The sequence below is a fragment of the Ixodes scapularis genome, unplaced genomic scaffold (genome assembly GCF_016920785.2).
Source record: "Ixodes scapularis isolate PalLabHiFi unplaced genomic scaffold, ASM1692078v2 PGA_scaffold12__126_contigs__length_90152505, whole genome shotgun sequence".
Classification (NCBI taxonomy): Eukaryota; Metazoa; Arthropoda; class Arachnida; order Ixodida; family Ixodidae; genus Ixodes; species Ixodes scapularis.
In genome coordinates, this window is record NW_024609838.1 from 12,456,790 (window position 1) to 12,473,799 (window position 17,010).

The 17,010-nt window shown below is 49.6% G+C and overlaps 1 protein-coding gene across 1 annotated transcript; it reads right to left on the reverse strand.

The window, feature by feature from the left end:
* Positions 1 to 6,293: 6,293 nt before the first annotated feature.
* Positions 6,294 to 16,979, reverse strand: LOC8032289 (kelch-like ECH-associated protein 1). The gene is made up of 9 exons (XM_029970525.4): positions 16,810 to 16,979; positions 16,111 to 16,389; positions 15,531 to 15,680; positions 15,100 to 15,378; positions 13,589 to 13,822; positions 12,452 to 12,618; positions 11,146 to 11,351; positions 10,452 to 10,628; positions 6,294 to 8,594 (listed from the first exon to the last, which is right to left on the reverse strand). Exons 1-9 carry the CDS (start codon positions 16,933 to 16,935, stop codon positions 8,443 to 8,445), a joined length of 1,770 nt encoding a protein of 589 aa, XP_029826385.2. The 5' UTR covers positions 16,936 to 16,979; the 3' UTR covers positions 6,294 to 8,442.
* Positions 16,980 to 17,010: the final 31 nt, after the last annotated feature.

Sequence of the window (17,010 nt, forward strand, 5' to 3'; positions counted from 1 at the left end):
ATCTGCCTACAAGACTGAAACTTTAGATCTCATCAATCCTAATAAGGTTCAGAGTGTCGTGCGGGAAAGTAGACGCAAGGGCTTTTCTTTTTGGAGTGTATACTGACAAGCAGTGTCCCACGAAGGTTCTTTCGGCACTGCTACATTTGTCCCACCATATAAATTCATGGTTATGCGCAATTGTAATTTTTTTAGTAACATAAGCATAATTAATTTGTATAGTTGAGACAGTCCTCGGGGCGCTGTCAACGACGAGAGTTGCCACTGGTCCCACAGTACAGCACGGACATGCTGTCAAATACCAACAGTCAAGTGGGGTAGCAGAACAGACTACCTCTGCGAAAAAGAAAGTACCAGACGCCAAGAGAAAGATGTGAAAGGAAATAATGCAAAGAAAATCAGCCTCAACTATGTATAACACCTTTTTCGTTTAGCCTCGCACCCAGCCACGTTGTCCCCCAATCCGGTATGCGTTCCGAACAAAAAGCAAGAGATTACAACTCCGAACAAGTAAAAAGAAGTATAGAAGAGTCATAAGAAGAACGGCTGACGGTTGCAATTAAAATGTTACCACGTTCTACTGTCGAGGCGAGAAGAAAGCGACGTTTTCACGCATACCGGAAGTTCCAGAATTGAAGATGGCGGCGCCCACGTAGAAAAGGTGCGGGAAACAAGGAAGGAGCATTGGTATGATGATTGAGCTCGTTGTTATTCGAGGCTAGAACAGGAGTATTGAGGACTATGACATATGGGAGGAAGTATGAGGAAATTGATACGCGGTGTGCTGGTATGCCAAGGGGAAGACGAGACAATAGAACATGTGGTGTTGAGGTGCTCGGGGCTAGCTCCCGCCCTCCCGGAGGAAGTGACGGATTTAGCCGGAGCGCTGTGGTTTGCAGACGAGAAGGGAAGAATGGATGACAAGTGCATTTTTAAAACTAAGAGGAGATTGGAAGACATGGTGGAAATTATCTAGGGAGAATCGAATGTATATATGTAAAAACTAACTGACACAGCAGGGGACAGGCGGGACAGAGGAAAATTGGGACTCCCCCCCCCCCCCCCCCCCCCCCGCGTGGCTTCGGCCCAAAGTCTCCACCCTGTCGCCCAGTGGGTCCGGTGCCGAGTAACGCCGACTACGTTTGACCAGGGGAAAATTGGCGACTCCCAAGGGTTGTCTTGGTGATATCCCACACCGCCTGGTGATAGCCACGCAATGGCAGAGAATAAGCGAATTGGCGAAGGAACGAAATAGGCCATCTTGAATGTCATTTGAAAATCTGAATGTCATTTGGCGAAAACATGGCACAAATTTAGGTGCCATCTGACAGGGGTGTTAGTTTCGTTAAGAAGACAGTTTGAAACGAAGACAAAGTATTATATTGTTACATAAAGCACCAAAAATTATAAGATTAATGCCATTATTGAGTTTTTTATACCCCCCCCCCCCCCTAACCCAAACCATTGAAAAAAAAGAAGACTTTGAGATTTTGTGTTTTGTCACTCTGTGGAGATAATAAGAAGGCATGCTTTTTGAGATCTAACTTCGTATTGTTCAGATTAATCAGAATAAACCGTTTCGTTCTAATCAATAAGCACTAAACGGACTGAGATAACAATTGAATCTGAAATGATCTCTGACCCGTCACCGTGGTACTGCCGGTACTGCGCTTACCTTCTCGATGCGAATTTGGCCTCTCCCGAAAACGCCATCCTTGGAGCTCCGGCTAGAGACAAACGACCAGTTCCCCGCGTCTCCATTCATCGTGCTCTCGTCGTCGTCCTCATCGGAGTCAACGGAGTAGTCCAGTTCCTCGGACGATTGAAGAATGCGCGTTGTCTTGGTGGCCTCCCTCAGAAGACGACCCCCTTTCAAGTGCTCGCTGTGGTCCTCTGGAGGAAACTCCAGCCTTTTCTTTCTTGAGACCTGACGACTCTTGTTATCATCGTCATCATCATTGCCATCAATAACCACTTCCCAATTTCGTTCCTGACGGCTATCAGTGCTCTGTCCTCTTCTTCGTTCGACGCATGTAACGGACTCTCGTAAATGGTGACAATGACGCCACCGGTTCGGAGCATTAGCTTCGGATTTAAGTCGACCGTGTCTCGAATCTCTCGGGACAGAACCGTTCCTGTCGAACTGTCGGCCTTCAGATCTCGGCGTGGCGTCAGATTGTATCTCGGGCTGTACGTTGTATTCGCGGTTCCTCGCGCGAAACTGCGAGTCATTTCTGTATTCATCTTGGCACGAATCGTGTTCGATCTCGCGATGTCCTCGTCCGGCGCCATGACGGTGAAGCTTACTGGATATCGTTGTACTCTGCCTGGGCGGTACCTTCGGATCCGAGATCTTCCCCTTATGTTTGCCGTTACTTTCCGCAAGCAGGAGCTTTATCTCGTCGTCTGTTACTACAAATCCTTCGTGGACTTCAACGGTAGAATCATAAGTCTCTGGTCGACGACCTTGTCCATTTCTTCTCCTTTCTCTCTGCTTACTTTCTTCGTAACTGGTCCGCCCGTACGGGTACTTCACGCCCGTCACCATTCCTTGAGTCGGAGTCACGTTTTGGTCTGAAAGCGTTCGGCGCATCGGCTTTATCGCTTTCGCAGTCGCGGCGCTAGCAGGCACTATTAACGGCTCCTGGGACACCGGAACTCGCTTTCCGTTTGGCCTAGAGCTCCGCTGCTCAGAAGCACGCTGCTCCACAACAACCTGCTCACTCGACAAGCTCGAGGTCCTCGGCTTGTCATCCAGCAACTGCTGGTTCAGTCTCTCCAGAGCCTTGAGCACGTGGATACCATCCTCGCTTTCGGCGTCCAACCCACTAGTGGACGGCGGAGCTACAGCGCCGAGCATTCTGTAGTCACGATGAGCCTGGACTATGTCGCCTTCCGTCTGGTGAGGTATGTTTGGTCCTCTGTACCGAGGCCCAGCCACTTTCTCGAGCACGTCCATGTCGACGTCACCAGGCATCAAACCCTCGATTTCCAAGGCGTCTTTCTTACACGACTGGCCGTCGAATCTCGGGTAGTCCAACTTCTGGGAGGCGCTCCGCTCGTGAACCTTGTTGGCGCCCGTCTGGATTGCGCTTGATGCAGCAAGGGTCTCAGACTCCACCGGATTTTTGCCGGCATCATTGCTGCGCCTTCGTCTTTCAGACGCAGCCTGCCTGACATTGGAGGCATCTTCCTTCCGCAGAACGCTGAGAGCTTCTAGTGACGTGTCGCCATAGTACGAACTCTCGGACAACACAGCTCGTTCGACGGCGTCGTCCACAGCTTTAGCGTTAGCCTTATTCTTATTAAGGGAACCGGAAACGTTCTTGGCTGTTTGTGGCGTCAAAGACTCCTCTACTTTGCCCCTGTAGACGAGGTACGGCGGCATCCACTGTTCCTTCGCGCGATGTGCTCTATAAGAAGGTGCATGACTTTCGAACGTGGTGCTCTGCCGGTACTTTGAGCTCCGCCAGACGGGAGAAAAGGCGTCGTATTTATCGGTCGCCCAAGACTTGGTGTGTTTCCGAGCTCCGTGTGCGACATCATCGTCGTCGTCGTCGTCATGAACGTTGCCGTAGAAGTCGCCCCTGGACTTGAGGGAAATGTCTGGCGTGTAGTAATCGTTTCCCGGATCCTGGCGGCGCATCGTGTCCTGCACCGGTTTCTTTGTTCATTAGGCGGTGGTGATGATGATGATATACAGCCATGATTATGCGCATGTGCAAGCACGTGCAGCGTGTGCGTACATGTGACCAATGCCACAAGCACGAGAGCTTGAGGTCCCTGCTTTTAAGCGTTCATCCGCGGTACGATCGCATTCGCGCTAGAAATGTACGTCTCAAAGCCAGGAGCGCGGGCTAGCCCGCGTGACACTCCCCGAGAATACATCGCGCAAAAAGACGACAACGAAGAAAAACGAAATCACGGCAGCGGCGGTCTTCGCATCCACGACCCCGTCAACCGCACCGCATTCCGAGGCGTCGCCTGGTGCACACGTGCTCTGGCGGTGAGAGGAGGGGGTGGGGAAGAGGCGTCACCAAATAAACCACTCCACCAGGGGAGGATTTGGCGCGGCCGTCGTTCTGTCTAATGAAAATGAAGAGTGTCCTGTGGTACTCTAGTAAAATATTTGATGTAACTTTGTCAGGCTCGCGATGACCATGAGTACTGACCTTCCCTAACTTTTTGCGAAACTCCTTGATAAAACTCACGCTTCGCGTCTCTGCTGGTCCCACTAGAGCGACAAACACCGATTTTTGTCCGGCGACACCACAAAGTTCCGTGTCGCTGATGCTGTCCCACTGTAACGACCAACAACCCCCAACAAACACTCGACGATGGACAAGTTCTTCTTTGTCGTTGGACTTGAAGTGCCGCAAGCAGTCTTACCGATCGAACATCTCTCGGAGACGAACTTATCCTCCTAGCCCGCTTGTACCTTCTGTTGCAACACTGAGGTGGTGTTGACTTCCTACCGCTACTACACCCTTCCTCCCGTTCCTTGTCCTCGTGTTTTTTTTTTTTTTTTTTTTTTTTTTTTTTCCGGTTTTCATTATATGTTTATTATGCACCACCGACTAGCCCACCTCCAAACATTTCGTCAGAATGAATATACTTGACGTTCACAGTGATGGAAGTGCCATTTGACCTTTTGGAGCAGACCTTGTAGCAGGCAAAATGTTGTTTTGGAGCAGGTAGTGGCCCTTTTGGAGCAGGGTCCGGCATATGTTGGCATATTACTTGAAAATGAAATAATGGTGCATTGCTATATAAAGCCCATCTCTATTATTGGAACACAGCGCCTGACGCCTTTTTAAGACAGGATATATAAAATTCAACAAAGTAAACACACAAAAAAAAGACATTTTTTTTAAAAAATAAAGTTTATCTGCTCGTCAGATAAAAAAATACAATTAAATATGTCACACTGAGTTCTGATGGTACAGGATATTTAGTTTTATCAGCCTGCACTTCTCTTGAGGTATCTGCAGCAGCATCTAACGACCCTCACTGTTTTGTGGAATGTTTTAGTTCAGATTTAGAGTTGTCTTTCGGGCAGCGGCTTCAAATCTTGCGGTATCTGATATTCGCTTCAAAAATTCCGATTCATTTTCGATGTGCTGGTGAAGTCACGATCGGATCACGGCGAGTTAACCCGTTGAGTGCGCTCCTTGGCATGCACCGACGCGCTGCAGAGAAGCGACACCCGCAGAGCACACACCGCAGTCGCGCGAGACGCGCGAGTTGCGCAGTGCTTTGGGCTCTGATAGATAGATAACAACTTTAATGTTCCACCAGATGTGGAGACACCTAGTCCTCGTCCCCGGCACGCAGGCCTAGGATACGGGGCCAGGGACGTCGCTGAGGGACGGTGACGTCGGTGAGGCTTTACCAGCACTGTACTTCGTCTCACCTTAGTATGGACTATTGTTAACCGCGCGTGCTAAAAGCGCGAGCTAGTCGCTTTGAATGAAGCCGAGGCGGCTGCACGAGCGCTCGTGCAGCAGGTGCTCTAGTCAAGGCTGTGAAGGTTGGCCGCTCGCGCGAGCACAGCCTTCGCGGTTAGTCCATGCTAGGGTGAGACGAAGTATACATCCAGAGTTTGCGTTTCAGCTTCAGTGCGAGCGCAGCCGAAGCTACAAGCGCGCGCATGGAGCCCGTAACGGTGCCCACACTGCACGAGCCCACGCGCGAGTCAGGAATGCACAGAGCATTGGACTCGCGCTAGCTTTGACTTCGCTGGTAGGGCTGGTAGCTAGCGCACGCGAACAGGGCGGGCAACATTGAAAATAGAGCCACTAAATCGACTAAATCAGCAGTGGCACTAATTAAAAAAATCCACAAGCTTGGCCTTTTTTTTTTTTTTTTTTTTAATAGGCTGCTTAGTGGGATGGTTCTTCGCTTAGCCTCTGCGGCTTTGGTCTCAGATGTTGCTAACGTTGTTTCTTTCAATGATGATGATGATGATAATGCGCCCTCGCAGTTTCGGTTTGCGTAACAGTTGCGGCGCGGAAAATACCGCGGTACCGCCACGCGCTCTGATACGACTTCAATTTTTTTTTTTTTTTTTTTTTGCTACATCTCAGCTTGGCGTAGGCATGGCGCAATTCTTCAGTAAAATGACGATTTGGCGCTACATGTAGCAGGATTGCAGGATGAAACGTCCGTTACCACAGACTTTTGGGTTTGGTGGTGCAAAACCAAATGGCGAGATTATTACAGTGAGGATCAGCCATTTGACAAAGTGACGACATAGACAAACTTTTGAAAAGTAATTCAGTCATTCGAATAAATAAGAGCTTTCAATTGTAATGCGGTCATTTATTATGTGACCTCAATTGTCACAAATATCCGCATCGTTGCACTGGTGTCCATTTGAACAAGAATGTATATTCACAATCATGTACACCGTGGGAGCGTAGAACAGGGCTACACGACAATGAAAGGTGAGATTCGAAGTGTAGAGACAAACCAATGGTGGTCTACTTGTATAACATGGACACACACCACAAAATGGAAGGTTTCAAAAAGGATTCCTCCCATGTAAGACGTCAACCACCGGAATCGAGTTTAGCCTCTGGGCTAGACACTTCTGCCCAGAACTAAAACCCATCGTTTATGAGTTTGGAATCGGTGAGCAAAAGTGGGAGACATTTCTGTACAAACAAAAGACTAGATAATGTCACAAATTGTCTCATTTTTGTTGCAATGAACTTCCAGCTAAGAACAACAGGCGTGCTTTCAGCACGACCTCGAGACATTCTGAATACCGATAGTTACTTTGTAACGTGTAGTACTGGGATGGGCCAAGAAATTTATATGCCAAAGCACACATACCAAATGCATGCACTTGGTGCAACTAACAAACGGGTGTCACCAAGTTTTAGAACTAATCAGTTCAATCTTTCAAACCTGACTTTACAGATTTAAATTAACATTCAATATTTGGTTGAGTGGATGGCACTTTATCATTTAATTATTTTACTTATCTACCTTTCATGTGAACATAAAGGCGAGTGTTTAAAAAAGGGTAGAGATACAAAAACACCACAAGACAATGCTTCCTTTCCGATTTCAAGTGCACCGTGTGTGCCGCAAACCTTCATTTCCCCCCGAAATAAATAGTTCTCTCCTGGAGAGGAGGCAGGCAGACGTCTTCTCAATGTATGTGAAACACAAAACACAGACATACAAACACATGTACATCTATGTAATGACTATATATGTACACAAGATATATACAAAAAATTTTGTAAATCCACCAAATGCCACTCACGTGCCACAGCTGGCCAGCCAGCCTCAAAAATGCATTTTTGGACTTCAGTAGTAGCGGTGCCGCCCTACCGAAAGCTCGGTGTTCGCGCAGGCATAAAGACACCTTCAATCGAGTTGTTCCCAAGTTTCAAAAGAAATTCTCATCAACGGACGCGATCGACGGCTCTCCCGTCGACTCACCACAACCAGCGAGCCAAATCAACGAATGCGGCAGTGTGAAACTAGTCAACTAGTCCGAACAATCGCACCAACTGGCATTTGCACAAAGTAACACTTTCTACCAGTTCTGCTCCCAAACAAACGAGAAGAACGCTTTCCGGCAGCTTTGGTTGTCATCGCCTAAAATATGGCAGGTAGGAGCTTTGGGCACGACGCGTAAGCCATCACCCAAACTGCAAAATAAACTGCAGTTAAATCGCAGGCCGTACCTAGGAAGTGTTACAATGCCGAACCAATATGAAGACCACAGTCTGGCCCCAAACACACTTCAGTCTGTAACTTGAACCACAGCCAAATAATGGACAGACTGCAGTTTATACACTCGTGCAGGAATGAATCCAAGTTCTAATAGTCAGTCGGTCTAAAGCTGAGGGTGCCATCCAGGTTGAATTGGACACCTTGGTCCCCATTGAGTTATGGCATCTAACCACAGTTCAGAACATACTCCGTTTTGCCTTACGACGGACGGCAGAGGACGCTACAAGCCATCCCGACCAATCGAGCACTGTGAAAGCATCACGTGACAATGTGCCCCTTCCGAACGTCACGCGACAATCACACGGCATTGGAATGACTTCGACGGCCCACAGGGTCTTTCACCACGAGCCGTTGTACATTGTAAAGTGAGACGAGTTATAATTAGAAATCCAGACCCGAACCAGAGGCTCTAAGTCGGACGCTCGGCAAGAAAGTCGTCGAGATCGCCGACCGCCGCGATTGGCCAGCGCCGCACTCGATCTCGGCGTTGGCCAATTGCGGCACGGCGCTGGCAAAATTGTGGCGGCCGGCCACCTCGACGACTTTCTCTTTCTCGCCAAGTGTCCAACTCGGAGAACAGAGACCGACAATGCTTCAACCGAGTCGACGTCCGGCCGGTGACGATGAAGTGCAATTTACAAAGTGACCGCACGGGCGCGTCGTCGTTCGAAGGAGTGGTGCTTGGTCGGCTCATAAGATGGCGTGCATGAGGCACGGCGCCCGCCAGACGGCGGCGGCGTGACCGCTTTTGCCCGCCTGCATGGTTGCTCCGTCGACCCACTGCTCCGTTTCCAGGTCGAACAGCTCGACCGTTGACAAAAAGGAGCTTCCGTCGTAGCCACCTGGGACAAGACGCGAACAACGGTTTTGGATTGCAGTGGAGACTAAACGAATGCCCTAAGGATCCTGGGAAGTTGTTTGGGTCTGTTAAGAGTGAGCGTCTCTCGCAGTATCACTGTGGTATGGTTAACTACGGCTTACCTATACTTTCTCTCTCACTATCCTCCGTTTCATCTTATGGCGGATTGCAGTGAACACTACAATCAAATCCAATCAATCCAGCGATGTAGACGTATGACGTTGATTACACGCCCCGTGTGTTGCATTGCCTTTCTAAATGTCACGTGATGCTCAAAATGCACTTAACTGGCTCCGGTGGAGCCAGTCAAGTGCGTTCATTAATACTATAGATTAGACAATAATATATAAAAATATAGAGTGAATGAAAGATGTCGACCAGACACCCTCTGTTCAATCGTATTTGAAATCACCTAGCCATATAATACACCACTTTTCGACACCCTCCCCCTCCCCCTCCCCCTCCCCTCCCCGCCCCCCCCCCCCCCCCCCCCCAAAAAAAAAGTCACACATGCAAAAGAAAAAAAATCCACACTGAACTATTACAAGCCTGTTTTTTTAACTGAAGAGCTATCAAGATGTAAATCCATTAATCCCAGCAAGCCAGCTCCTCAACAAGCAAACGTGACTTCACGCAAAGTGTTTCCTGTGTCTAAACAGTATACAGCATGACCCTAAGAAGAGAAGGGCAGCAATGCCCTAAACCAGTCAAATTGCAAACCCCAAGAAAGCTGCAGTCTTAAAGAGGAGCTCCAGCAAAATACTGATGGTCATTGGTTTTTATAAAATTTTCACCACCAAAATCCATCCGGTGAGTGCGACTATAAAATATTTAACCAAAATATTTGCTTTGTTTCTAGAAGATGAATTTTGACAGTTACGCGCGCACCTCCGAATCACTTGCTGCTGCTCTACTGGCAACAGCAAGCGGGGGCACTCATGACGTCAGAGGTCGTGTCCGAGAGCAGACAACACTCCAACTCCACGGCATTGTGCACTGTAGTGATAAGGTTGAGAGTTGGGCTAGTTGGTAGTTATTAAACATAATAAGATACAACAGCACAGAAACGTGCAAGAGGATTGCGTCTGCAGAATGCATCTGGCTTAGGCTGTTTGCAGCATGCGATGGGGGGTCGGAGGAATTAGTGACTGGCTCTGGGGTGCAATGACACCACGAAGGAATGCGGCAGAGTGACGTCTTATTGGTTTCCGACCAAGAAGTCTCTGCGACAGAAGTTGGTTTGGGCAGTCCAATGTGAACGCCGGCTTCTAGCGTTTGCGTCGCGCCAGAAAGCGGTTCACAACTTGCTAGCAAACAAAATCTTCCGTGCCGCTCTGCTTCGAAGCAACATCCGGGTCCACGTGTCGGCGGGTCACGAATGCAGCCCCCCGGGAGGTCCCCTGGTACGCGATGCCGGCGGATCGAACGCAAGCGGCGAATCGTCCCAAACTCGGCGCCGAAAATCCTAAAACATTTGCTGGTCATTGCTCAACAAAGACAAACTCGGTGAATCGTAGTCCGTTATTTCCCTCCAACGATAGCGACGGCCTTCCTACTGCTTCTGACGCTGGGTGTAAACAGGCTCAAGCTGCCCACGTGCCGATGTTCATACAACATCTGACATCGCAACAAGATAGCGGATCGGCAAAGTTGCAGGTAATTTCATTTACTTTGTATCTCGATGATTAAAAAATTATTTTAAAAGTTTAATGGAACTTTATTTGCTGCTCTTGGCTCAGTCTTTTTAGCTCTTTCAGAGAATGTGTTTAGCTGAAAACGTTCAATATGACACCGGAGCTCCCCTTTAACGAGTGGTCGCAGCAGAGAACCGAGCACTCACCAAGAGCGTAGATCTTTCCTCCCAACAGAGCTACGGCGAGCGCGCTCCGTGGCGAACGCATGGGGGCCACCGGCTCCCACTCGTCCTTTTCGGTGTCGTAGCGTTCCACGGACTTAAGTTGGCTGACGCCGTCGTAGCCGCCGATTGCGTACACAAAGCCATCAACAGCCAGCACCCCTGTTTGACAAAAAAAAGATGTCTACAGGCAACTCCCAGCAATCCCATGCTCACCGTGATGAAGAAGTGAACTTCGAAGATTAATTTCTATAGAGTTAATGTAATAATCCAGAGGGGGAGGTTCCTCTTACGACGAGAAAATACGACACTGGTACGCTGGAACCACCTGCGAGGTGACCCTGGAACTACATCTCATTGAGCGAAGGTTTTACAGTATTTGCTAGGTCAAGTGTATGTACTGTTTAAGGGAAATTATCGTTTGTAACACTGTCAAAAGCTTTTTGAGTCGATAAAGAAAGAAGAATGCGTAAAAAGAAAAGAAAATATACGAAAACTGGATGTGTTCTACAGGATGGCCAATGGAGAGAGCCAGCTTGTTACCTCGTCGAAAGAGATTTTAAGAGGTGTACAGCACACGTTTGTGGGTAGTAGCAAAAGTGTAAACCAATCATTAAAAAGAAAAAAAAAAAAAGTGTCTGGTTCTGCAATGCATTGCTCCACAGGTAGAAACACTGACCTGCTCCGCTGCGGTTCGAGTTCATGGAGGCCACGGGAAACCAGATGTTGCGGTCGGGATCGTAGCACTCGACGGTGCAGAGGCGGCACTGGCCGTCGTAGCCGCCCACGGCGTACAGCAGCCTCCTCACCACGGCCACGCCCACTCCTATCCGGGGCGTGCTCATCGGCGTGACGGGGGCCCAACGGTCCTCTGCTGGATCGTACCTGGCAAAGGTTTGCCAACCACACTTCGTACGACACTGGCAGTCTATACAAGAGATGGCAATCATTGTTGCGATAGACACGCAAAAATCGGCTAAACTTGCGTGCCACGGGAACCGATATCGCGTGCGCAGATCGCAGACAAAAAACGCGGGAACTCGCTACAAACTCGCGTGTCACGGGAACCGATATTGCGCGTGCGGATTGCAAACAGAAACGTGGGAACCCGCTGCAAACCCGCTTGTCAAACGTAAAGGTACTGCAGATCGCGCGATTGATGCGATTCCGGTCAAACATCACACAATGTCTGATGAGAATCGGGGGATGGGGAATGTTTTGGAATTTTTGTGTTACGGATATTTAGCAAGAGAACTGGGATGGGCGGTCTCTCGGGGAAGGGTGCCCTTACGGGATCTTACGGTACATCAAGCCACGTTTGTCCACAAACAGTAAAGGAATTATCAAGCAAGTTTTGGCTTTTCACGTCTCACTTTTCATTTGCTACACTTTCTGCACGGGGTGCAACTATGTACACAATAGCGTGAACGAGCGATTGTCGGTATTTTGTTTCTCTCATAAAATTGAAAGGATGTCATCAAAACTGCTACTGCAGTGGAAAGAAGCATTAAGTAAGTGCCATTACAGAATAACCTCTTCATAGTAAAGACAGATAAGTCAAAAGTGTGCTCATAATATACTTGTACAAGCATTTAATGTTCTAACATAGCGAAAATATTGATACAGTTAAGGTTTCTCTTGAAAATCCGACTAGAGTCTGCTGCAGGTCAAGAAAATCGAGACAAGTTCCTTTCACAAAGCCCTCCACCCTTCCCACTTTAGTAGAGCAAATGCCAAGAGACTATAGTATGCTCAAGCGAGGTTCTACCGTAATTTCACAATCCGTGACAAGGTGAAAACGGCAGGGGGAGCTTCAGTGAAGCTCCCGTCTAGGAAGCGCCCTACCTTCGACGATGCTTCGCTGTCTCGTGCACCTCGAGCGGTGCCGTTCTCACTTTCTCGGTCACTATAGATCGCCACACGACTTCAGCCACAGGCGTAACACGCGAGTTCACGAACGAGACCTCAGAAGCACACGGGCTCACCTCTCCACGGAGCGGTGGTGCAGGGCACCGTTGGAGCCTCCTACGGCGTACAGGTGGCCATCCAAGACAGTCGCCCCAACCCTGTTGCGCGGTGTCGACATGTCCGCGCACGCGCTCCAGGCATTGGTTACGGGGTCGTAGCAGTCGACGGATGCGCAGTCGTAGCTCTGAATTCAAAAGACCAAAGACAAAAACAAAAAAAAGAAACCTATACTTTATAGGAGAAAACACTCAAGCTTTATAAGGAGCTACGTTTTTGCAGACCACGTTTCTGATAATGTTGCACACAGCTTGTAAGGGCGAGTTCTAGCGTCAGCGTGGATGGACAGATGTATACAGCTAAACACTTTGAATTGGGCGGCAACTTACACCACCTAGCCAGTGTTTTTACTCTCAGCTGCTAATATCCGTGGCAATTTTAAGCTCTTTAGTACAAAGCACCATTTATCAAAACTTCCGGACCTCGTGCAACAGAAGTGCCTGTTCGCAACTTGCGAGACCCGCTTACGAGAATGCCCTTTTACTGCAGACTACCACAATGAGTATGTGCACGTCGGCATCCTGAGAAATTAGCACGGGGTAATTCGATCCTACAAGAGGGACACAAAGGGACGCTTCCCAAAATAAATGCTCCCGAGACGCAACGCGCCAGGGCACAGATGCAACGCAACAGGACACAATGAAACGCATCACCTAACAACAGGGCAATCGGACCTGCTAACTGGTTATCGTGCAGAAATGCCAACTTATAAAACAATGTGACAAAACCCCTTATCAAAGTGTCCATCTTATCGGCATGCCAGGCCAATCATCATCAGATTCGCTGCTACAGTACATGGAACGCATCTCAGACTGGTGCATTTATCTATCCATGCGTTGAAAGCGGTCCCAAAGTGGCAACAAATGTCATCACCGAATTTGGAGTGCAACGCTTTCGGATGTTATGATCCTGGCGGTCAGACATAGAATGTCAGAAAAAAAAACAAAAAACACACAGGATTGCGGCCGGCCGGCGACAATGTGACACATCTATGACGTCATCAAGCAGAAATCGATCGAACCACTTTTTTTCGGATGCGGTAAACAAACCAGTCGGAGACCGGTTCCCGGCACCACAACTCGCGGCCGCATCTTTACCTTGTCCCTGGAGTTGTTCCGACCCCCGACAGCGTAGAGCTTTCCGCCAAGAAAGGCGGCGCCCAGCCCCGACCGGGGACAGGCCAGGTCGGCCAGGCGGAACCACTGGTGCGGTGGGCACAGGCACTCGAGCGCCCCCAGCGAGTTCTGCTGGTACCCGCCCACGCAGTACACCACCTGCGCCACCTGGGGCCGCCGCTGGGCTACCGTGTACTGGCGACGCACCGTCAGATCCTGTGGGGCCACCACAAGCGTTGGGGCGGATTTCGGAAATCGATGAATTTTCGGGTCGATCAATCCCGTCGAGTACCGTTGAAATTTCATAGACGCTTCGCAGCCGCTGTGCATGGACGCCGCCATAACTAACCTTCAGTTTTTGTTTCCTCTTATTTCGTTTATTTCACTTCATCTTTACCAGAGCAGGCCAGGCTATTGCCACATTAGATTCAACTGTGTCCTTTTCTAAAGCATCGGCCTTTGTAGAGGATCGTCAACTACCGTTACAGTTGCTCGGCATCTCGGTAAGACAAGAGATGGTCAGCAATGGCGGCTCTAATTTGGCGCATGTGTAAAGCGTCTATAGAATACAATACACAAAGAAATTTACAAAACAATGATCAGACTCTGTTAATTGAAGCACACAAAGTGTGCTGCGATTGAGAGTGGTAGCTGCTGAGTTGTAAAAAGGCATGTTGAAGGCGATTTTCCTTCAGTTAGTGTGCTGTGCAATGTTTGCGATGGGTTCTTTGCTTTCAGCGGAACTGATGTAGGGGACGCATGTGAGGAGATGTGTGCTTCGGTAGAATGATTGTGCGAGATGTTGCACTTGCTAAAGGAGGACTCAGAGACGTGCTTTTTTTTTGTGGCTAAAACGCTCTTTCGAAACAGGAAACGCTCTTTCGCCTCTTCCACTTTATTCGCTTGACCTTGACCTGCATGTCCGTCCAGCCTAATGTGACATTTTTCTCAAAAAATCCAGCCTTATACCCAAGTTTTTGGGTTCTTGAGGATTACTTTTTTTTTTTTCGAATTCAGGGATGTTTTTTTTGTGGGGGGTCATTTTTTTCCCCCAGACCGAGTGTTTTTCAATACAAGTTTCTGTTGTCGGACAAAAATTGGGGTTTATTGGGGCTTGTGTCGTAGAAGATGGGACACGGACACTGGATTACACAAAGTCCAGGGAACATGCACGTGACACAAATACTTGAACGGCATCCCCATACCAATTAGAAGAAATGAGAAGACATTTATGGTTCCGAAGTGAAAAGAAGCTTCGCAAGCAGTTTGTTGAAGGCCGCATTTCGGGTCGACATAAAAGAAAGCCGTAGACAAAGAGTTTGTTCCCGTGAAGCTCGATTTTTGCTTTATCTAGGACAGCTCTAATTCGGCGCTTTTCGGCTTTACTCACTTTAGATAAAATAGGGTCGGGTGTTAAGAGCATTTACCGAAACCACGCAGGCCTAGTTAGTATACCATGCTGCATCAAAAGGGCAATGCAGGGACAGACTGACCTGGATGATGCGCGAGAGATAGTCGCAACACTGGGGCATGCTCCGGACCAGGTCACAAGTCTGGAGCTGCTGCTTGAGGAAGCGGGGCGTCAGGAAGTGGCAGCGCACCGCGTACAGCACGTCGGCCATCTTGGAGCGCCGCCGCCCCTCGTCGTGCTTCACCCACCGCAGCACCGCGTTGAACACCTCCGACTCGCAGCGCACGTTCAGCTCGTCCCGCTTCACCAGTGCCACCAGCTGCCCCGCCGTCAGGCTCAAGAACTCCTCTCCCTCGGACACCTGGGGAACGAGCGCGGGGTTTCGGTGTGGCTTCTGGAACGTGTCTCTGCCTGGAAGGCGTCTTGACGTCGTCGGGTGAAAATCAAAAGATCACGATTGATGACGCATTCCAGGCACTGCAGCAGTAGTACCAGAGAAGATCCGCCACTCACCGCGGGGAAGTTCTGGTCGATGAACTCGTTGACCTTTAGGTAGAGCTGACTGCAGCCGTGTTGCAGGGCAAAGTCACCGATGCCGATACAGTTGGACGGTTCGAGCTGCTTCTCGAGGAAGCCGCAGCAGGCTTCGATGATGTGGCTCACCTGCGGCGACACCAAACAGCCGCAGATGCTAGCTTGCGCAAGACGGACGTGGTATGGCAGCTTCGGAGAACAAACCGTCCGAGTGACACGGCCCAATTTCAAAACTGCGACACACACCGACGCCTACTTCCGTGGCAACATTAGATGGAGCTTAAATCACCATGGAACAAAGACTTCACAATGACATGAACATTACTGTGGCAAAGGCAGTGGTAACATAAAATGCATTGTGCATTTCTTCAGTGATGCTGCACAGATGAACTCGGTACATGTTTTGTGCCTCGATGGCACAATTGTCGTAGTGCGTAACGCCTTTTAAAGAAAACCCTGCCAAAGCCAGCCGGAAGTCAGAGTTTACAAAAATACTTATCGTATTCAATACAACCAGGCTTTGGCAGTGCACATGCATTCCGCATCAAACTCGTCGTACCTGGAACATGGTTGCGGCAGGGAGAAGCTGGCAGACGTTGTGCTGGTCGATGCGCACGCGTCCCGTGTAGGCGAAGCGCACCACGGCGGCCATCGTGCTGGGACACACTCCCTGGATCTGGACGACGGGCAGGGCCACCTCCCTCAGGCCGCCCGCAAACATGGCCCGGAAGTACGGGGACATGGACAGCAGCACTAGGCGGTGGGCGGGGAACGACTCCGAGCCCACGCGGATCTCCACGTCGCAGAGCACGCGCTGCCGACGCATCAGGTCCATCACCTGCGCACGTTTGGTCAGAGTCGTCAAGGCAGCGAGGAATATGGGCTCTGGATCCTTCAGTATCAGTTAACCTAAATATGGTGCCCAGAACACCTCTCCGATCGGTATGCTTAATGCGTCTTGAAAAGTGGTCCCTCGATTTCCGTCCAAGGACGTCGTAACGTCGCCGGCTGCAATCCTGGCAGTAGACTCAATAGATGCCCGGTCCGACTGTGGAAGCTTTCACGGCCAGGTGTTGGAACGCCGCAACAGCGCCCGCTCGTGACTTTTGGCAGCACTTCTACGCTCGCCTGCCAGGACTACAACATCCGACTTTTGTGACGTCGTTTGTTGTTACTTCGGGACCACTTTTGTTGCGCGGGCAGAACGGGACGGGTCGAGGGCGTGTTCTGTGCACTGTGTCGAAACTGTAGGGCTTACCTCAAGGGCTTCTTTAGGAAAGGTGTCTATGCTGAGCAGGGTGCCGTTGCCCTCTGGTGGCACGTCCATGCCAGAGTCGCTGCACAGCAGCTCGGTGCAGGACCCGTCTGCCACTTCGGACATCATTGTGGAGGGAGTACTCTTCCTTTTCTGCGATCAAACACTCTCTTAAAGAAACGCCAAACCCCCTGGTATCATTAG

What these genes read in the sequence shown, in the direction of transcription:
- LOC8032289 (XM_029970525.4), bottom strand. Translation starts at nt 16,935, where the DNA reads ATGATGTCCGAAGTGGCAGACGGGTCCTGCACCGAGCTGCTGTGCAGC. An exon ending in TTCCTAAAGAAGCCCTTGAG is followed by an intron (nt 16,390 to 16,809) that starts GTAAGCCCTACA and finishes AAACGTGCGCAG; the next exon opens with GTGATGGACCTGATGCGTCG. An exon ending in ATCTCTCGCGCATCATCCAG is followed by an intron (nt 13,823 to 15,099) that starts GTCAGTCTGTCC and finishes GTGGCCCCACAG; the next exon opens with GATCTGACGGTGCGTCGCCA.